The sequence below is a fragment of the Odocoileus virginianus genome, chromosome 19 (assembly GCF_023699985.2).
Source record: "Odocoileus virginianus isolate 20LAN1187 ecotype Illinois chromosome 19, Ovbor_1.2, whole genome shotgun sequence".
In the NCBI taxonomy this organism is placed as follows: Eukaryota; Metazoa; Chordata; class Mammalia; order Artiodactyla; family Cervidae; genus Odocoileus; species Odocoileus virginianus.
The window spans coordinates 25,756,701-25,779,593 of NC_069692.1; the positions used below are offsets into that span (position 1 = coordinate 25,756,701).

Genomic DNA, 22,893 nt, shown 5'->3' on the forward strand with positions numbered 1-22,893 from the left:
GCGACGCCGCCCGTGTGTGCGCGCTCCCGCACGCGCGCCAGCCGCGGCGCGAGAGGCTCTCGGCGGCCAATGGGACGGGGAGCCGCTCTCCGGGGGCGGGGCCGTGACGTACGCACCTCGTGACCCTGCTAGCGGCCTGCGCCTAAGGAAGCCGGAAGCGGCTGCTACCCGCAGCCCCGACTGGAAGCGAACAGGCGGCGGTCTGCGCCTTGGGGGTTGTGGAACCCCGCGATGGACCCGAATCGGACCATCGAGCGGCGGAGGTCATCGTTGCTGCTTCTGCGGCTGCTGGTGGTGGTGCTACTGTGGTCGGGGCTGGCTCTGGGCACCTTCTCCGTTGGTAGCAGCCCCCACAGAGTCCTCCGCGACCTCCTGTCGGAGGAGCAGTTGCTGGAGGTGGAAGACTTGTCCCTGGCTCTGCTGCAGGGCGGAAGGATGGGGCCACTGTCACTACCCCCAGATTTGCCGGATCTGGATCCCGAGTGCCGGGAGCTGCTGCTGGACTTCGGCAACAGCAGTGCAGAGCTGACCGGGTGTCTAGTGCGCGGCGCCCGGCCAGTGCGCCTCTGTCAGACCTGCTACCCACTCTTCCAACAGGTCGCCAACAAGATGGACAACATCAGCCGAGCCGTGGGGGTGGGTAGAAGAGCACACCCGGGACCTCTGGCGTGGATTGTTGGGAAGGGAGGAGGATGTAATGATAGTAAATTCGGCTGGGGGCGGGGGGGGGGGGAGAGGGGGCTCCTCCGTTTCCCCATCTGTGAGAAAACGAGGTTGGATTGGGACAGTGGAGTTAGGGGCATCAGAAAAGTGGGTGGTGGTATAGGGCTTGGGGTTTGGATTTTTGCCTCCATGGCTGCTCTTGGGCCTCTTTCGTTACATATTTGCAGATAGGTATGACTAGTTTTCTTGGGGCTTCTGCACCCCAACCCTACCTTTTCTTCCTTTCCTTCACGCCTTTGCCCCAACTCTGCAACAGCTTCTTCCCCTCTCCACTTGCAGTTCCCACGAAGGACTCTCCTGAAACCCCAGGTGAAGTGGAGAAACTAGTGTGGTGGTGATGAGGAACTTGAACTTTGTAGCCAGACTGTTTCAGAGTCACCACTTTCTAGAAGTTTGACCTCAGATTAATTATCTTGGAGTCTTAGGTTCCTCCTGTGTACAATGGAGAAAAACCGCTGCCAGATGTGACTGTTAAAAGAATAAAAAGAGATAATGCATGACAGTTCATGTTAGTCATTAATACAGTCTGGAGGCATTTGGCCAGGAGACCAGTTCTTCTCTTATTAGGGGTGTACTGGCTTCCCTGGTGGCTCAGAGGGTAAAGCGTCTTCCCGCAATGCGAGAAACCCGTGTTCGATCCCTGGGTGGGGAAGATCCCCTGGAGAAGGACGTGGCAACCCCACTCCAGTATTCCTGCCTGGAGAATCCCATGGACGGAGGAGCCTGGTGGTCCATGGGGTCGCAGAGAGTCGGACATGACTGAGCGACTTCACTTTCACTTTCTCAGCAAGTTATATTCTCTGTGCCTGTTTTCTCATGTGTAAGAGGGAGATAAAAGGAACCCAGAAAACTGGCCGCACAGGGACTTCCCTGGTGGTCCAGTGGCTAAGAGTTAAAGCTTCCAATGCAGAGGTCCCAAGTTTGATCCCTGCTTAGGGAATAGGACTCCTCAGGCCGCGATTAAAAGATCCTGCATGCTACAACTAAGACCTGGTACAGCCTAGTAAAGAAATAAGTATTTTATAAAAGAAAAAAACTGGCACATAGTCATAGTTTTCAGTAAATGGGAACTAAAATTTTACAAAATGGTAAAGCTGCTCTCTCTCTTGGTACTCAGAGCTCTTCTGGTCATGTGGTAGGTGCTCTGAGGCACTTAATTAAAAGAAAGACCCAGAGACATGTCCCTGCTCCTAAGTACCTTATAGGGCTTGGCGTAGGAAAGGATTAGAGTGTCAAGGCTGGTGGGAGTCATGAGGTATGGGCTGGATATGCCTTTTAAAGGAAAAACATGAGGAATGACATTGGGATTATGGAGTGGAAAGTTCCTCTTGTACTGAGAAAAAAAAAAGTCTCATGAAAATGTGATTAGAATTATTTCATAAATCATGGTTGGTTTGACAGAATATAGACATATATAGTTGCATCCCCTACTTTGTCAGCCTGATAACTACTTGACATAAATATGCATTTTTATGTGACTAGGGAATTTATTTGCATTAAATAAATTCTGTGCTCAGTCTTTCTGTAAAGAGTAAGTTTTCTTTTTTTTTTTCCACTTTTTATTAGTTGGAGGCTAATTACTTTACATCATTGCAGTGGTTTTTGTAAAGAGTAAGTTTTCAAGGAACTTTAGGCTTACATGCAATATTTTTTGTGCATCCTTCTATTGGGTATAGCCAGGGATATGTGTGTGTGTGTGTGTGTGTGTGTGTATACCCCATTATTTTAAAGTAAAGCACCCAACACTTGTCCCTTGCTATCATACTATAGCAGGATATGTACAGCATCATATCTGATTATTAGTTGTTCTGTGGTTGAAATGACTGTGAATCATGATGCACTGCTTGGCTCTTGAGGCAGCAAATATTTTTCTCATTTGTGTAGTTTCTGTGGAATTAAAATGAAGTTAAACAATTATCCCAAACTCTGGTGGTACAGTGTTATGGGCTTCTGTGGGCCAATTATGGGCCAATTTGTGTATGAATTTCCACATGAATTCCCCACTGCCCATGGCAGTGTCGGGGCAGCGTGAACTGTGTCCTCTGCTTTGTGTCTCAGACTACCAGTGACCTATGAACCTGGCTTGCCTCACTTTTGTGTGAAAGGATCAGAGGAAAGAGATAACAGGAGGCAGAATGACCCTTTCCCTAATCTATATTTCCTCTCCCAACTCATCCATCCCTTTCCTCAGTAGAACTGGATGTCATAGCTCAAAAGCATGATTTCTGAAGTTCTGGGGGGTACTTCATGGATTTAGTAGGCTTTTTCAGATGGGTGTGGGAATTGAGCCAGTATGTGTAGTAATGAACGTATGGAAAAATATGTATGAATTTCTTAGGAGTGAACTTAAAATGATCAATTGTCCTTTGTGTGTGTGTGGCAGGGAGTTGTTTCTGGAGAGTAATGTATTTTCTTTGACTCACATAGACTCAAGTCTTTCATTTAAATCAGTTTGATTAGCAAGTACATGCTATTCTTAAATATTGAACAGGTAGGGTACTGAAGGAAAAGGACGAGATAGTCCAAGCTTCAAACTTCAAATTATCAGTGTAGTTAGGGAAATAAAATTATTGAGAAAATTTTAAAAAGGAAAAAACCATCCATGTGAATGTTTCAAATTGTACAGTAGGATTTTAGAACAAAAGAGTGAAGATGCTGAATTAAAGGAGGGAAGAGAGCAAGAGAGGGGGGTGCTTATCAGAGAAAACCTACAAGCAGAATTTTATCAAGACATTCTTTCTCAACTCTGTAGTGTGAATCCATGTCCATGGATTGATTGAGAGAGGAGGAGAGTGTAAAGAGAAGAAGAATCAATGGTAGAAATTAGCACACTATTTCTGTGGTGCAGCAAGCTGATTGATTTAACTGTAATAGAGTTATCTGAAGAGAATTCTATTTTCTAGTCACTTTCTCTTGGAATTAATGGGTCAAGGACTCCATATAGTTTTATTATCTCAAGATAAGAATACAGTGATTTTTGAAACCTGAGTAATGGAATTACTAGATTCCTTCTTACTTGCATCATACTTTCTTCTTTTAGTTTAAACTGATAGGAATATAGTTTCATTGAGCTGTTCACCATCATCAGAGTGGTTGCCAAGATGCCTTGCATCTCCTCCCCCCATTCTGAATTGCTAATCTCTATCTTATTCTACTTGGTTCGTTTAAAATTTATATAGGCAGATAGATAGACATGTTTGCATGCTAAGTCAGTTCAGTTGTATCCAACTCTTTGCGACCCTATAGACTATAGTCTTTCAGGCTGCTCTGTCCATGGGATTCTCCAGGCAAGAATACTGCAGTAGGTTGTCATTTCCTCTTTGAGGGAATCTTCTCAACCCAGAGATCAAACCCACATCTCCTGTGTCAACTGCATTGGCAGACAGGTTCTTTACCACTAGTGCCACCTGGGAAGCCCAGATAGACATAGAGATATGTATATATATTTATGAAGGTGCTAGTAATTGAGGATATGTATCTGGAAGTGTTCAACTTAATTTTAGTGTAGATTTACAAATTCTTAGGACTAGTAGGAGAAGATTGGAACACAACATGACATAATATGTCTTTCATTAGAGATTAGAATGCACTGTTTCTTTGTAGTTCAGTTGCTAAGTTATGTCCAACTGTTTCAACCCCATAGACTGTAACCCGCCAGGCTCCTCTGTCCATGGGATTTCCCAGGCAAGAATACTAGAGTGGGTTGCCATTTCCTTCTCCATCACTGGTTCTTATTCATTCAGAAAAATTCTTGAATACTTATGATGTGCAGGGTAGTTGTACTTACTAGGGATATAGCTGTGAATGAGAAGAGCCTATAGACTGATAGAGGAAACAGACATTCAACATCATTGTAATTATTTAGTTCAGGTGTGATATAAGTGTTGCAAAGAAAAAAATCCCAGATGCCACCAAAGCATGTAATAAGAGTGCTGATCAGGACTCAGGCTGAGAATAGATAGAAGTGGTGAATAGTTAAAGACACCTATAATTTGAGAGGGTGGGAGAATGGGGAGAATGTATACATGTAAAGAAGTAGCAGGTGTGAAGACTCCGAGAGTCTGGTGTGTTTAAGGACAGAAAGAACTCAAAGCACTGTGAGCCAGGAGGATACTAGTGATTTGAGCCTGAGAAAGTGGGCAGGTGCCAGGCCATGAGCCCCATGCAGTGAAAGTGGCTGGGTTGAATCCAGAAGGATGATCTGTCTTATTTCACAGCGTTTTTACAAGGATTTAGTGAGCTATACATTTAGGGCATTTAGAACCACTAGGTATTCAAAAGTACATCATCATCATTGGGGTTATTCATCATTTCCCTTCCATTCTTGTGTTTGCCACCATCTTCTCATCATATATGAACTATGGAAATAGTCTAATTAGTCTCCTGCCTCACCATACATATTGTGACCTAGACCCATGGTCTCCAAACTCTGTTTTACAGGCCATCTTCCTCAAACATCTTAAAAAGTTTCCCTGGCTTTCCCTCTGCTACCTCTTCTGTCATAGCGGTACCTTCCTTCGGCCTCCTGGATACTCCCTGAATACCACATAGTCATTCCTTCTCTCATCCCTTGATCATTTTATTTACTCCATTTAAAACCTGTTCCCCTTTCTTCCCTCTTTCCTGGGCTTCCCAGGTGCCACTAGTGGTAAAGAACCTGCCTGCCAATGCAGGAGACATAAGAGATGCAGGTTTGATTCCTGGGTTGGGAAGATCCCTGGGGAAGGGCATGGCAACCCACTCCAGTATTCTTGCCTGGAGAATCCCACGGACAGAGTAGCCTGGTGAGCTACAGTCCATGGGTCGCACAGAGTCGGACACGGCAAGCAACTTAGCATACATACGTCATGTGGAATCTTAGTTCCCCAACCGGGATTGAATCTGGGTTTGAGCGTGGAGTCCTAACCACTATATTGTCCCTTTCTTAGTATTGGGCTTAGTTCAAATCCTGCTTGCTCCATGATGAACTCTCCTCATTTCTCCCAACTACATTGATGTCTTCCTCAACTGAACTATTCCACACACTGACCACTCATACAGGTTATTCTGTATTGATTTTTAAAATAGCCAATCATCCACTTACATCCAATTCCTTCTTAAGTAACAGGTTACACTTAGCCAGCTACACCCACCTAGAGCACTTTTGTTGACAACAGGTAGCTAGGTGAAATAGCAAATATCAGTTACTTACTGGGTGCCAGACAGTGTGCTAAGTGATTCATCTATGCTATTTCATTTAATACTGTACCTGTAGGACTCAATGATTATGAAACTGGGCCTCATAGAGTTTACCTCAGCTTTGCGAGATTGCCAGCTAGTAATTCAGGTTTGTCTGACTCTTTAGGCCACACTCTATTTTAATTTGGTGGGTAAGTTATCACAAAATATTGTTTCATTTTCTTTCCTGAAATTTTCTTCCATAGCTGATATTGCTCTGAAAGCAATTCCAGGAAAGGGGCTTTTAACATATTTTGTTCGAGTCACTAGTTTAAAGGCAAGCATTCACTTGGTTGCATCTTTTAATGAGTTAGCAAAACTAAGCCACAGAATGGGTAATCCCAAAATGATCTTCATAGATATTTTAAAGCAAGAATTCTGCTGTTAAGCCCCACTTCCCTCTTTTCTAACCCCACATGGCTAATCAGTTCTTTTCTAGAGCTAGCACACTCTCATTTATTACTCATCACACTAATTCCTTATCTGTATGTCTCTGGGGAGGTTCTTGAAGGCCCAGTGTTGATGGTATTCCCTATCACTGTTTGTACCCTCAATACACCAGGATTCTTTTTTTTTTTTAATATATTTTATTTATTTATTTGGCTATGTTGGGTCTTAGTTGCAGCATGCGAGATCTTTCGTTGCAGTAAATGGACTCTAGTTGTATCTTGTAGGCTCTCGAGCACGCAGGCTTCAGTAGCAGCCCACAGGCATGTAGGTTCTTAGTTCCCAGATTAGGGATTGAACTGCATTGCAAAGCAGATTCTTAACCTCTGGACCACCAGGGAAAACTTATCCCCAAAACTCCAGGATACTTATAATACCTGGTAAATAATAGAAGTTAAATAACTTTGAAAGGATGAAGGGTCAGCAAGACTTAACTTTGCTTGTGGCAAAAAGGAAAGGAAATAAATAAGGACCCAGTAATTCAGGAATTTGAATTTATCATTTACATAGTATAAATCCATTCTTGTGGATTTTAAGATTTTGAGCCAAAGTGCCGAGAAGATGAAACAATGTTTTGGCATCATTTAAACACCAGATTTTTTAAAATGCATAAGTAATATATGTTCATTGTCGAAAAGTTTAGACAGTGTAAAAGAGGCAAAAAAGAAAATGAAAATGCCTCTATTTCCATTATTCAGAGATAGCTACTGCTACATTTTGTAGAACAGCTTTCCAGAATATTTTCCTGTTCATGAGAAGTATATTAATATTACATGTGGGCCTAAGTAGTTGAAATGGTACCATAAAAGCAAATACTTATTTAAGAAGCAAAGATTTTCTTCCCTTGCAAGTGAACCTGGTACCAATAAATGTTAGCTGCTATTGTTTTATTACAGTTATTATTAATTATGTCATTATTTGATTATAACAAACAAAATATTAAATGCTTATAATGGATATGTGCTCCATTGCTCAGTTGTGTCACTCTTTGTGACCCCACGGAATAGCCTGCCAGGCTCCTCTGTCCATTGAATTTTCCAGGCAAGAATACTGGAGTGGGTTGCCATTTCCTCCTCCAGGATATCTTCCTGACCCAGGGATCAAACCTGCGTCTCCTGCTTTAACAGGGAGATTCTTTACCACTGAGCCACCTGGGAAGCCCCCAAAAGCTTATAATAAATATGAATTATTTTTATAAGGTTTTTTGGGCCTCATATTGTTGTTTGGGAAATCTAAGAATACTCAGATTGTATTTTTTTCTTTTCTTTGGTTACAGAATTCTTCAGAGAGTCATAGTTGTGCCAGAAGCCTTTTAATGGCAGATAGAATGCAAATAGTTGTGATTCTGTCTGAGTTTTTTAATTCCACATGGCAGAAGGCAAATTGTGCAAGTAAGTAACTCTTTCACTTTCATTTTTGAAGTTGTGTTTCAATAGTATAGATGTCAGATTTTACTTTAGTGAATTTTGAACTCTGAAAATTTTGAATACTCTTTATTACTAAGTTTAAATGAATTGCAGTTAACATCATGGTTTATTAGTGAGAAAATCTTGGGCAAATACTGAAAGGCAGCAAAGTGTAGCAGTTAACAGTGAGCTTTGCAGTCAGAGCTAAATTTTGTTCTAAGCTCTGCGACTTATTCTAACTTAACCTACTACTGTCAGACCTTGGGCATATAATTTTGCCTCTTGGAGCTTCAGTTTCCTCACCTGTAAATTTGTGGTAATATTGGAACCTACTTTACCTGATAGTTTTGAAGATTAAATGAAATAAACTGCATAAAGCTCTTAGCTCAGTACCTGGCATATAGTTACTGTTCAAGGAATGTTAACTGCTTAATAATTATGATGTTTATAATAATCTGTCAAATGGTGGTAGGGGGAGGTGGTAACATCAGTTCCAGCAGGTTTGCGGGCTTATATGTATTTGTATAATGAAATGAAATTTATTTTCAAGCATTCTTTGGAAAAATTAAAAATTGTTAATTCATAAGTGTTTTGAAAACCAACTATGTATTAGGAAATTCTTATTTTCCATACCTTATAATTTAGTGAAGAAGAAAGTTAGAGTTACAGTATAACCTAAGGTGACAATAAATACTACAAAAACATCATAGAGTCCTTGGGGAAATTGAAAAAAATCAGATTGACAAGAATTTGAAGTGACTTCCAGGAGGAGGTACCTTTTGATCCTACACCTTTATGACTGGACATGATTTCAGTAGGTAGAGACAAGAGGAAGGACACTGCAGATAGAGAGGCATTCTGAACAGAGGCACAGAGATATAAAACAGTAATAGACATTACAGGATGCTGGAAGCACAGTGGGAGATGAACTTGGAAAGGGAAAGTAGGGCTTTGACCTATATAGTAGTTTATCACTTATGCCAACATTTTTCATACTGCTTAGAGCATCACCATAGTATTATGAAATGGTTATATACTATAGCACTGGGAACTTAACAGTACACATGGAATATTAAAGTCAGTGAGGACTATAGGTTTTGAATATCATTTAACCTAGCACTTTCTGAATGTTTTTAAACTGTAAAAATCCTTTTTTTTTCCCTGTGAAACCCCACTGGAAGGGAGAGACCAGTGAGGAAATTATTACAATGGTTTAGGCAAGAGGCAAAGAAAACGTGAAATAGGGCATAGGCTGTAAAAATAGGACAGAATGAATTAAAAATCTGTGTGCCTGTAAGTCATTAAGGAGTTTAACTTTCTAAGGACTTTGTCTTTTTGTTTAGTTCATATGAAGATGGAAAAAAGACTCCCTGCTAAGTTTCTCTTCCTTTGTAGTATACCGTGGATATTGGATATTAACTCTTTTAATTTTGTTTCTATTAATTCAGATTTTCTAGTAATTTGAACAGAGGGTTGGCTGACAGCTAACTTTTTTTTTTTTAAGGCAAAATCTTTACTTTTCGGAGTAAGACTTTTTAGTATAAATATGATTGAACAGTTTGTTTAACATATACAGAAGAGCTGTTTTTAAGTACTATTAAGGCCTTCACAAAAATCCATTGATAGATGAAGTGAGTGAAGTGAAGGTCCCTCAGTCATGTCCAACTCTTTGCAACCGCATGGACTATATAGTCCATGGAATTCTCTAGGCCAGAATACTGGAATGGGTAGGCTTTTACTTCTTCAGGGGATCTTCTCAACCCAGGAATCCAACCCAGGTCTCCTGCATTGCAGGTAGATTTTTTACCAACTGAACTAAAAAATATGTTAATTGCAAATAATTTAAAATCAGTTCATTAGAATAAATGGGGTGTATGTTGGGGTTCACTTCCTTTGACTGATGTTGTTGTTCAGTTGCTAAGTTATTTCTGACTCTTTGTGACCCCATGAACTGAAGCATGCCAGACTTCCCTATTCTTTACCATTTCCCGGAGTTTGCTCAACTCATGTTCATTGAGTCAGTGATGCCATCCAACCATCTCATCCTCTGTCACCCCATTCTCCTCTTGCCCTCAATCTTCCCCAGCATCAGGGTCTTTTCCAATGAGTTGGCTTTTTGTGTCAGGTGGCCAAAGTATTGGAGGTTAAGCATCAATCCTTTCAATGAATATTCAGAGTTGATTTCCTTTAAGATTGACTGGTTTGATCTCTTTGCTGTCCAAGGGACTCACAAGTCTTCTCTAGCACCACAGTTCAAAAGTATCAATTTTTTGGCCCTCAGCCTTCTTTCTGGTCCAGCTCTCAGCATTTGTACGTGACTACTAGAAAAACTATAGCTTTGACTATACGGACCTTTGTTGGCCAAGTGATGTCTCTGCTTTTTAATATGCTGTCTAGGTTTGTCATAGCTTTCTTTCCAAGGAGCAAGTGTCTTGTAATCTCATGGCTGCAGCCACTGTCCATAATGATTTTGGAGCCCAAGACAATAATATGTTACCGTTTCCACTTTCTCCCCATCTATTTGTTATGAAGTGATAGGACTGGATGCCATGATCTTAGTTTTTTGAATGTTGAGTTTTAAGCCAACTTTTTCACTCTTTTCTTTCACCTTCATCAAGAGACTCTTTAGTTCCTTTTCAGTTTCTGCAATTAAAGTGGTATCATCTGCATATCTGAGATTGTTAATATTTCTCCCAGAAATCTTGATTCCAGCTTGTGAGTTATCCCAGCATTTTGCATGATGTACTCTGCATAGAAGTTAAATAAGCAGGGTAACAATATACAGCCTTGATGTACTCCTTTCCCAATTTTGAAGCCATCCATTGTTCCATGTCCAGTTCTAACTGTTGCTTTTGTCCTGCATACAGGCTTCCCAGGAGACAGGTAAGGTGGTCTAATATTCCCATCTCTTTAAGAATTTGACCTGATGTTACTTAATTTATATATGTGAGAGGTAAAGCATCTTTTCTTTAAAAGGTATTTTGTAATGAATTTACCAATTCAAAGAAGCTTTCTTCTCTAGTTATTTTCTAAAAAGGGAAAAAAACATTTTGCTGCATATTTACTCAGTATGGCAGGTGTAAAACTCTTTAGAATAAATTCTTAGGGTGCCTTTGTTTGCCTTTGTTTTTCTATGAGGCATCCTATTTTGAAAATATTCCTTGATTGAACTTCTGAAGAAAAAATGAAATGTTTACTCCCTAATTAAAATTAATTTGCCCAAAATGTATGGCCAAGCAGGATGCAGAAAAGCATGACATCTTTTGGAGAATTATATAGCTAGGTGGGCAGGAAAGAAAGAAAGACTTAGTTTTCATTCTACCTGCATTTGTGTTCTTTGGATTATATACCATGTGCATTTAATACCTAGTTAAAAATACATAAAATTAAAAAAACTTGACAGATTGTCCAAATCTGCTGTGATTATTTGTATGTTAGATGTAATTAGAAAGATTGGCTATTTTCTTTTCCCAGATTATGCATCCAAAAAAATTGTCTTCCATTCATTTTTTCACACTTTAAAATTTATCATAATTTATATTCTGTATTTTATATGGAAATAGTTTTATAAATTTGTACTCCTCAGCAGTTTTCCCTTGGGCATTAATTCTAAAATAATTATCTTACCTAGAAATGAATAATCTCTACCAAACTACCTGGAAACACTTCTAATTATGTTCTCTGAAATCTGCTTAATAAAGATATTATGAACATTTTCTGAAAATTTTAAAGAATTGTTCAAAAAACTTTGTAATTTTCACCAAAATTTAACAAAGCATTGTTACTTGAGCAACATAGTGTTTTCTTACAAAGTAGTGAGAAAAGAAATTTGAAGAAAGGGAAAAATGAGGTTAAAGAAGGTGAGTAATAAGTCAGCAGTTAAATAATATTTCTCAATTTCATAACACTCAGCTCATTTGAACTTCACAATAAGCCTTGTGAGGTAGAATGAAGGCTCATAAAGTGTAAAGGAATTACAGATCAAGAGTGTGGAACTAAAATCAAAAGCCTTTAAGAAAAGACTGTATTCATGAGTTAAGGCCTAATTTTGTTTTTAAAGTGCTATTTGATAAATTCATTGCACAGTCTTCATTTTAAGAAATATAGATACATTTTAGCTCTACAGAGTTTAATGTTTATGCTATATACATGTTTGATATTATAGAAAACCTAGTCTTTTACTAAAAATATAAATGTAAAATATTCTTTTTTTCTATCAGTGCTATGTAAAATTAAAAGTAGATAATGTGAAAAAAAAAGTCTTTAATAAAGCTGCACATTTTCTAGTGTTAATCCTCAGCGATGATCAGGAATCAGGCATCAGGTTCTGAGACAGTCACATCTTTAGCAACCAGATCTGTTAAACCACTGATTTCATGCGATCCTCACTCTTTTATTTACTTGATAAATGATGCTATAGGCGTGTGTGTGTGTGTGTGTGTGCGCGCGCGTGTATGCTGAATCACTCAGTCATATCTCTTTGCCACCCCATGGACTATAGCCCACCAGGTTCCTTTCTCTGTCCATGGGATTCTCCAGGCAAGAATACCAGATCGGGGTGCCATTCCCTTCTCCAGGGGATCTTGTGGATTTAGGGATTGGCAGGCAGATTCTTTACCACTAGTGCCACCTGGGAAGCCCCAGGCTTCTGTTTACCTTGTACTTGCAATCCATTTGTTACCTATTCGATCATTGTTTGTTTTAAATCTTTGGCCTTTAGAAATAGGTAAAAGAATGAATACAAAGAATATTTACTCTTTTAGTAAAACAGAAGAAAGCAATCATGTCACACTATAAATTTAAATAAATTTGTGTCTGATCAGAAGTTTGCCTAGGATGTTGTTATTTTGTACTGTAGGAGACCAAAATGTGCTATCCCAAAATATGCCTCTTTGGTGTGAGGGTTATTTTAAGCTTATTATTTTGAGAAATAGTAGACACAGGAGAAGCTCTGAAAATAGAGTAGAAATAACCATTTTGTTTAGAAATTTATATTTATAAAGGAAATCTCTGTTTATAAGAATGTCTCCGTCTCCGCACCAGGAAGAAAACGATGACTGTAAATGGAGAAAGCAGGGACATAAACCTGTATGACCTTGTACTTGTTTACATTACTTTTCCTAGTCACTTCACCACTGACCTCCTCTACACCCATCTTTCTTTGTTTTTACCTGAAGATTATATTCAAGTCTAAATTCTAAACTACCTCTTTGACTTACTCAGTTTCCTTTTGTATCTTCCTTTGTGTGTATGTGAGACATACAAGTTAACAAACTTCTGTTTGTTTTTCTCCTACTGATCTGTCTGTTGTTACAGGGGTCCCAGTTGAGAACTTAGAAGGGTAGGGGGAAAATTACTTTTCTTCCCCTACAATATATACATAAAAAGCACAGTATAAATATTCAAAAATCTAGATATTTGCCTTTTTATTTAAACACAAAAGACTGGTCAGTTTTCCCAGAGTTTGAATTGTTGAATTTGAATTAATTGTTGAATTAACATTGAATTAAATTGTTGAATACAAACCATGATCCCTAACTTGGTGTTGTGATCTAGTTATTAAATTTACAAACATAGAGCTGATAAGTGATGCCAGCAATAGAGACCTTTAGTGGTAACTAATCTGGAGTCTATTCCATCTGGCACCTAAAAGATAAAATGGGAAAGAAAAAAATTACAAAGGAAGAACAAAAGTTACTGATGTATTTTTAAAACTTGCTTTTAACTGAAACTTAAACCAGTATGTGATCCATTTTGTAGGAATGTATCTTCTGATATAAAATGACTATTCCTTTTTCATCTTCTATGCTAAGAAAATGTAAAACTATAATTATATAGTTTAAAAACCTTTTAAAGTTAATTTGAGGGGGTGTTAGGATTTTTAAAAATAACTATTAAAATATAAATATGTAAAAGTGTAAAAGCTAAAATATTGTTTAAAAGAATATTTTTAAAATTAATATATTGCCAAAAATCACCTTTCCTTCTATTTGACATAGCTGTGGGTTGGTACCTAGTCTTTGCTATTATTACTTGATGAAAGGAAGACTAGAAACTCAGTAAAGAGAGTGCCATTCTAAAACAGCATTGTTAATCTATCATTGTTGTTGTTGTTCAGTCATTAAGTCACATCCGTCTCTTTGCGACCCCATCAACTGCAGCACACTTTGCTTCCCTGCCCTTCACTGTCTCCTAGAGTTTGCTCAAACTCATGTCCATTGAGTCAGTGACACTATCTAACCATCTCTATACTCCAATATAAAATAAAACAATTTTAAAAAGAGCCATCCATTCCCACTACCATCTATTTTATGTTTAGAATTTCTGTATCTTTGAATGATATTGGTCTTTGTTAGAAATAAGTTTTGGGAAATTAAAATTCAAATTTAATTTTGTTTGTGTTTTGTGTTTATGATGGACAGGGAGGCCTGGCGTGCTGCAATTCATGGGGTCACAAAGAGTCGGACGCGACTGAGCGACTGAACTGAATTGAACTGAACTCAGAAAATATAGCATTAAAGTATGGCAACTTTTTACCTAAACAACATCAGTCAGTCAGTCAGTTCAGTCGCTCAATCGTGTCCGACTCTTTGCGACCCCATGAATCCCTGTCCATTACCAACTCCTGGAGTTTACTCAACTCATGCCCATTGAGTCGGTGATGCCATCCAGCCATCTCATCCTCTGTCGTCCCCTTCTCCTCCTGCCCCCAATCCCTCCCAGCATCAGGGTCTTTTCCAATGAGTCAACTCTTCCCATGAGGTGGCCAAAGTATTGGAGTTTCAGCTTCAGCATCAGTCCTTCCAATGAACACCCAGGACTGATCTCCTTCAGGATGGACTGGTTGGATCTCCTTGCAGTCCAAGGGACTCTCAAGAGTCTTCTCCAACACCACAGTTCAAAACCATCAATTTTTCGGCACTCAGCTTTCTTTATAGTCCAACTCTTACATCCATACATGACCACTGGAAAAACCATAGCCTTGACCAGACGGACTTTGTTGGCAAAGTAATGTCTCTACCTTTTAATATGCTATCTAGGTTGGTCATAACTTTCCTTCCAAGGAGTAAGCAGCTTTTAATTTCATGGCTGCAGTCACCATCTGCAGTGATCTTGGAGCCCAAAAAAATAAAGTCTGACACTGTTTTCCACTGTCTCTGCATCTATTTGCCATGAAGTGATGGGACCAGATGCCATGATCTTAGTTTTCTGAATGTTGAGCTTTAAGCCAACTTTTTCACTCTCCTCTTTCACTTTCATCAAGAGACTTTTTAGTTCCTCTTCACTTTCTACCGTAAGGGTGGTGTCATCTGCATATCTGAGGTTATTGATATTTCTCCCAGCTATCTTGATTCCAGCTTGTGCTTCTTCCAGCCCAGCATTTCTCATGATGTACTCTGCATATAAGTTAAATAAGCAGGGTGACAATATACAGCCTTGATGTACTCCTTTTCCTATTTGGAACCAGTCTGTTGTTCCATGTCCAGTTCTAACTGTTGCTTCCTGACCTGCATACAGGTTTCTCAAGAGGCAGGTCAGGTGGTCTGGTATTCCCATCTATTTCAGAATTTTCCACTGTTTATTGTGATCCACACAGTCGAAGGCTTTGGCGTAGTCAATAAAGCAGAAGTAGATGTTTTTCTGGAACTCTCTTGCTTTTTCGATGATCCAGCGGATATTGGCAATTTGATCTCTGGTTCCTCTGCCTTTTCTAAAACCAGCTTGAACATCTGGAAGTTCTTGGTTCACGTATTGCTGAAGCCTGGCTTGGAGAATTTTGAGCATTACTTTACTAGCATGTGAGATGAGTGCAATTGTGCGGTAGTTTGAGCATTCTTTGGGATTGCCTTTCTTAGGGATTGGAATGAAAACTGACCTTTTCCAGTCCTGTGGCCACTGCTGAGTTTTCCAAATTTGCTGGCATATTGAGGGCAGCACTTTCACAGCATCATCTTTCAGGATTTGACATAGCTCAACTGGAAATTCCGTCACCTCCACTAGCTTTGTTCGTAGTGATGCTTTCAAAGGCCCACTTGACTTCATGTTCCAGGATGTCTGACTCTAGGTGAGTGATCACACCATTGTGATTATCTGGGTCATGAAGATCTTTTTTGTACAGTTCTTCTGTGTATTCTTGCCACCTCTTCTTAATATCTTCTGCTTCTGTTAGGTCCATACCATTTCTGTCCTTTATTGAGCCCATTTTTGCATGAAATGTTCCCTTGGTATCTCTAATTTTCTTGAAGAGATCTCTAGTCTTTCCCATTCTGTTGTTTTCCTCTATTTCTTTGCATTGATCTCTGAGGAAGGCTTTCTTATCTCTCCTGGCTATTCTTTGGAACTCTGCATTCAGATGGGAATATCTTTCCTTTTCTCCTTTGCTTTTTGCTTCTCTTCTTTTCACAGCTATTTTTAAGGCCTCCTCAGACAACCATTTTGCTTTTTTTCATTTCTTTTCCATGGGGATGGTCTTGATCCCTGTCTCCTGTACAATGTCACGAACCTCCATCCATAGTTCATCAGGCCTCTGTCTATCAGATCTAGTCCCTTAAATCTATTTCTCATTTCCACTGTATATTCATAAGGGATTTGATTTAGGTCATACCTGAATGGTCTAGTGGTTATCCCTACTTTCTTCAGTTTAAGCCTGAATTTGGCAATAAGGAGTTCATGATCTGAGCCACAGCCAGCTCCAGGTCTTGTTTTTGCTGACTGTATAGAGCTTTTCCATCTTTGGTTGCAAAGAATATAATCAATTTGATTTTAGTGTTGCCCATCTGGTGGTATCCATGTGTAGACTCTTCTCTTGTGTTGTTGGAAGAGGGCATTTGCTATGACCAGTGTGTTCTCTTGGTAAAACTCTATTAGCCTTTGCCCTGCTTCATTCCGTGCTCCAAGGCCAAATTTGCCCGTTACTCCAGGTGTTTCTTGACTTCCTACTTTTGCATTCCAGTCCCCTATAATGAAAAGGACATCTTTTTTGGGTGTTAGTTCTAAAAGGCCTTGTAGGTCTTCATAGAACCATTCAACTTTGGCTTCTTCAGCGTTACTGGTTGGGATATAGGCTTGGATTACCGTGATATTGAATGGTTTGCCTTGGAAGCGAACAGAGATCATTCTGTCATTTTTGAGATTGCATCCAAGTACTGCATTTCGGACTCTCTTGTTGACCATGATGGCTACTCCATTTCTTCTAAGGGATTCCTGCCCACAGTAGTAGATATAATGGTCATCTGAGTTAAATTCACCCATTCCAGTCCATTTTAGTTCGCTGATTCCTAGAATGTCGACATTCACTCTTGCCATCTCCTGTTTGACCACTTCCAATTTGCCTTGATTCATGGAACTAACTTTCCAGGTTCCTATGCAGTATTGCTCTTTACAGCATCGGACCTTGCTTCTATCACCAGTCCCATCCACAACTGGACGTTGTTTTTGCTTTGGCTCCATCCCTTCATTCTTTCTGGAGTTATTTCTCCACTAATCTCCAGTAGCATATTGGACACCTACCGACCTAGGGAGTTTCTCTTTCAGTGTCCTATCATTTTGCCTTCTCATACTGTTCATGGGGTTCTCAAGGCAAGAATACTGAAGTGGTTTGCCATTCCCTTCTCCAGTGGACCACATTCTGTCAGACCTCTGCACCATGACCCAACCGTCTTGGGTGGCCCCACACAGCATGGCTTAGTTTCACTGGGTTAGACACGGCTGTGGTCCTGTGATCAAGTTGGCTAGTTTTCTGTTATTATGGTTTTAGTGTGTCTGCCCTCTGATGCCCTCTCTCAACACCTACTGTCTTACTTGGGTTTCTCTTACCTTGGACGTGGGGTATCTCTTCACGGCTGCTCCAGCAAAGCACTGCCGCTGCGAGCTTACCGTATTTTTCAGAAATTGGTGATTATCTCCGTTTTTCTCTATAAAACTAGTTTTGAAAAACAGCAGAGATCCTTATACAAACTCCTAATAGATGTCAAATACTTTTACCTAAAGATGCATACATAATTCCTGTTATGATATTTATAGTAGGTTTCTATGTAAGGTCTTAACCTGAACCCTTAACACCTTTAAGAATGCCTCTTGAGCTGATGCCTGAGCCCTCACTGAGCTAGAAACTGCTAATCTGTCCTTGATGAGGCTGCATTGATTATCTAAGATGAGGAAAATTCATAATGACCACTTCACTTATATTACTTTTAGGAAGCTTTATTATTACTAATATCTCTTAACTTACTAATTTCTAAACTATATAGCTTCTCACTGCTTGTAACCTTATGTTCCCAATTCTTACAAAAGGATAAAAGAGGAATTTCACTGGAGTTTCTTTGTTTTAGATCAGAAAGTCTGAGCTCTTTAATAATGAAGACATTTTTAATCTCATTATGTAACTAAACTCCTTTGTGCTTTGTAATATCACTAATGATCACTGAAAGATTTTTGATAGTGCTGCATTAATGCAGTACTTAATAAGATGACCGATCTATATTAGCTTTAAGTTTAATTTTCAAATTATTTCAAATGAAAAGGAATGGCTGTTAGTAAAATAAGAGCAATTAAGTTCTTTGTTGTTCAGAGAAGCTTCTTTTTTTAAAATTAATTATATCTTTTGTTTTTATTTTTCATTATTCTATAAATTACCTTTTTATAAAGAAATTCCTTAAGTTACATATTTTGTATAGAAGAAATTGCGGTTGCTCTCTCATATTCATGCTTTAAACTACTTTTGTATGACAATACAGGGCCATATACCCACCCCCTATATCATACACGTCCATTGCCATGACATGGCTCATTATAAACAGATGTACAATTGTTGTAGGTAAAATTTTATTCCCTCTATCTCCCTACAAAATGTCAACTACAAAAACTAAACCACTTCAATCTCATTAGCCCATGTACTAATATTATACACGTTTGTAACGGTTTGTTTTTATTTATATGTACTCTACCTCATGTGTAAAAAGATTCAAGGCTTCTTTGTGATCATGTTAAACCAAGATTAAGAGAGGCTTATGTTATTTTTTTAAAGAATTTAATGTATAAACTTTTTGAAAGCCAATAGAGTAACATTTTTAATTAGTAAAGAAAAAAATGGTATAATTGAGATAAACTTAATTAAGAGCCTGACAAGTATATTTTGTATTTTAATGACTTACTAACTTGATGTATGATCCTCAGTACATCATCTATTTCTCTAGCTGTTACCTAATTTGTGAAGTGATCTCTCAGATTTTTAAATGATAAGGTGAACAATCAGAACAGGACTTATACACTTGAGAAGATAAAGCTGCAGAGAATATAGAGTATGTGAGTTCAGAGAGGGTAAGACTCTTGGAATAGGTTCATCAGCAGGGCCCCAGGTATGGACCAGGTCCTACGCTATTGGCCCATGTGAGCGGGTGAATGGAGCTGGATTCCAACTCAGCTTCTGGAGGCAGAAGCATTTTTTTGTAAAGTACCCAAAGGCAATGCCTTTTTCCGGTTTGCATAAAGGAGTCTTAATGTACTAGTTGCTGCCCTGTTCAGCAGTTTTAGACTTCATCTCAGTTGCCAGTACTGAGCAGTTGGTAGCAACTGCCTGAATCTCTTCATGGTGTAAAATCTGTGGATGGTGGATGGAGAAGTGGAGGCATGTATTTATTAATTACTCATATTAAATTTTAATTGTTTAGAGTGTAGATGTGAATATTTTGTGTTTGCTGTGTTTGAAAGTGCAGGCTTAGGAATCAGACTGAGTAGCAATTCCTGGTTTTTACTTATCAGTCTTGTGACCTTGGCAACTTCCTTAATTCCTCTCAGCCTCTGTTCCTTATTTAGAAAGTGGAAATAATAATAGTTCTTGCCTCCCTAGTGGGAGGCTTCTGTGGTGACTCAGTGATAAAGAATCCACCTGGAAGGCAGGAGACTGCCTGCAACGATGTGAGTTCCATCCCTGGCTCAGGAACATTCTCTGGAAAAGGAAATGGCAACCCACTGCAGTGCTTTTGCCTGAGAAATCCCAAGGACAGAGGAGCCTGGTGGGCTATAGTCTATGGAGTTGCAAGAGTTGGACGTGACTTGGCAACTAAACCACCATCACCACCTTTCCTTATAAGATTGTTGTAAGAGTTAAGTGAATGTGTTTAAAGTACAGACATGGCACTTGGAACATAGCAACTACTCAGTTAACATTAGCTTTCATTGTAGTGATTGTTGTTTATAATAGTGAATACATTGCATGGTGAGTCTTATCCTAATGTCTGCTCGAGTGGAGGGAAAAAATTTTTTTTTTCCTTTACCCATTTTAGATTCTGTAATTGGAACTCTCTAATTAGACTGGCCAAAGATGGAGTAACAACAAAAAACAAACAGAAGTTTATTAACATGTGCATTGCACATATACACGTGGGAGCACCCAGTGATGAGGAACTCAAAGGGGTGGTTAGAATTTGGGTTTATATACCATCTTAACCTAATCAGAGGAAAGGAATTTTGGCCTTCTGGATGTAGGAGGCAAGTTATGGGGAAGTGACCAGTAAAGTATGGTAAACAGGATTGCTTAGTAAGATCTGTTATGTAGATTTGTTAGAGCCTTCTCCATTGGGAAGAGTTAGTTATGAGTTCTCCTTTCTCTGCAGAGGAAGACATCTTTACAAATGAAATTTTTACAAGTTTTTACAAATTTTTTTTTACAAATTTTTGCAATTTTTACACATCTTTACAAGTGTAAATTTTATTTACAAAATAAAAACTTGAACCCTGTTTTTAGTTTTTCCTGAATCTATTGGTTCTTAAAGTCCTTTAGCTCAGGATAATCCATATGCCAAAAAGGCATATTTTGAGTTGGCATATTCTGGTACTCTTCACTACTTATTCAGTCTGTCTCTTATCCATTGATTTCTTTTTGTTTGCATTGCCACCTTTCTCCTGGATAGTTGCAACAGCCTTCTATCCTGTCTCTCTACTCCCAGTTGAAAGATAATAATAGATGGTCCTGAGTGGGTATAATGTACAGCTGTCAGTTGAATTTAAGAGGAACAAGAGTATGGTTGAGTACTAGAGAATAGAAAATATTTTAATATCTCTTGTGGAATAATTGGCAGGGCATCTACAAGAATTGTTTTGTGACTCTGACATTAGTTTGAATTGAGTCCCCTCATTATAACTTCAAAATTTTCTATAGCAGTGTTCTACAACTACAGTTGGGAATAGAGAAAAGTTGTGTGTGTGTGCTCAGTCTCTCAGTTGTGTCTGACTCTTTGTGACCCTGTGGACTGTAGCCCACCGACTCCTCTGTCCATGGAATTTTCCAGGCAAGAATACTGCAGTGGGTTGTCATTTCCTACTCCAGGGGATCTTCCCAACTCAGGCTTCTGTATTGGTAGGTAGATTCTTTAACATTGTGCCACCTGGGAAGATAATGAAGGCTTAAAATATTAATACTTGTGGTTATGTGGAACTTAAAGAGGACAAGGATTCTAGGAGAGTGAGATTGAAATGGCTGACCATGAGTTCTGGGATGTGATGCCAGGCTCTTGAACCTAGATCCCAGAGAGTAATCTGAGAGCACAGCTAGAGGATAAGGAATAAGAGCACAAACTGAGGATAAGGGATAGGCTCATCCAAGGAGGGGAAATAGATAAATACATTGTGCTGTGTTCATGCATATAAAATAATTCAAAGGACTTAATTTAAGCTAATACTAAGTGAGAGTAGCAAGTTGCAGAGGAATATTATTTATGTGAGATTTTTAGAAAGATATGAAACAACTGTATTTATTTCCAGATGTTACTTGTAAGTCCCGGTATCAGTATTTTATACAAAATTATCACCAGCTTGTTTCTCTGGTCTCCCAACTCACAATAGATTAGAAAGAGCAGATTTTTAAAAATTACCCTCTTTGATGCAATAACTGACTTACTAGTAGAGATGGAAGAGACCCAGAACTACTAAATTTAACACAGAAAAGAATCAAAAAGCAAATACATGTAGCTGAAATTAATGCAGATAAATGGTCTTATGCCTGAAGTACTCCTATTAAGGCAGCATTTGATAACTGATTTTCATGATTAAGACTTTGCACTGTCAAACATCAATTTCAATTTTATTTGATATATTGTTTTTACAAAGAGAGGAGAGTATGTGATTAAGATTTTCATGAAAATGGTTATGATGTTAACAAAAATATTTCGGAAACTAAAAGGGATAAGTTAATTCTCTTAACATGTGACACCCTCATGCTTGTTTGAACAGAGGTTTACAACAGTGCGAAATGGAAGGTAACAGCTTAAGAGATAAATGACTATATATAATTACTGCTTGAGTTATATCAATATGCTTTTTTGGTTTCTTGACAGATTGTTTAACGAACAAAAGTGAAGAATTATCAAATAGCACAGTATACTTCCTCAACCAATTTAATCACACCTTGACCTGCTTTGAGAATAACCTTCAGGTATTTTTATACATAATACTTGAAATTAAAATGCTGTTTTGTCCAAATGAATAATAAATAATTCCAGTTTTTACAGCATTACTTGTTGATATTTATCTACACATAAAGTGTAGAGGTAGACCCTGGATTTCTGCTAAATCCTTCTATTACTAGCTCTTGGGCAAATCAACAAAACTTCAGTTTTTTTATTTATAAGGTGGGAATAGTAAGATCTATGCTGACTACCTTCCAGTATTTTGTAGTCAGGATCCAATGAGTTAATGAGTATGAACATACTAACTGAAGCATGTGATTGTTTAATCGAAACACAATGTTGTTCTGTTTGACAGTAATTTACTTTGACTTTGTTTATGCAATAATGTATTTTGCAGTTCAGTATGATTGTCTATAAGAAGCTTATTCTCTGCCTCAATGTTTGCTTAAATATATTTTACCTACTTTAAAAGACTCTGTTTAGTAACGTAACTTTGAGTTTTGAATTATAATGTATATTTGAATTATAATATAAAAAGTTAGCCTTTAAGAAACCAAGTATATGTTTTCTCCACCTCTGACTTTTGAATGTTAGTATTAGAGCTTTCCTGGTGGTGGTGAAGGGAGAAACTGGAATTCTGATAAAGTCCTAGTTTTGAAACTTGCTTTTAGTCAAATAAGTAATCCACACAAATA

At 38.6% G+C, this 22,893-nt stretch overlaps 1 protein-coding gene across 1 annotated transcript in view; it reads left to right on the plus strand.

Moving 5' to 3' along the window:
- Nucleotides 1-139: 139 nt before the first annotated feature.
- The window catches only part of OSTM1 (osteoclastogenesis associated transmembrane protein 1), a 40,366-nt gene continuing 17,612 nt past the window's right edge, over nucleotides 140-22,893 (plus strand). Inside the window, exons 1-3 of the mRNA XM_020892364.2 lie at nucleotides 140-636; nucleotides 7,664-7,778; nucleotides 22,127-22,224. Coding sequence (XP_020748023.1) covers nucleotides 232-636; nucleotides 7,664-7,778; nucleotides 22,127-22,224 — 618 coding nt within the window. The 5' untranslated portion in view covers nucleotides 140-231. The remainder of the gene's footprint in view (nucleotides 637-7,663; nucleotides 7,779-22,126; nucleotides 22,225-22,893) is intronic.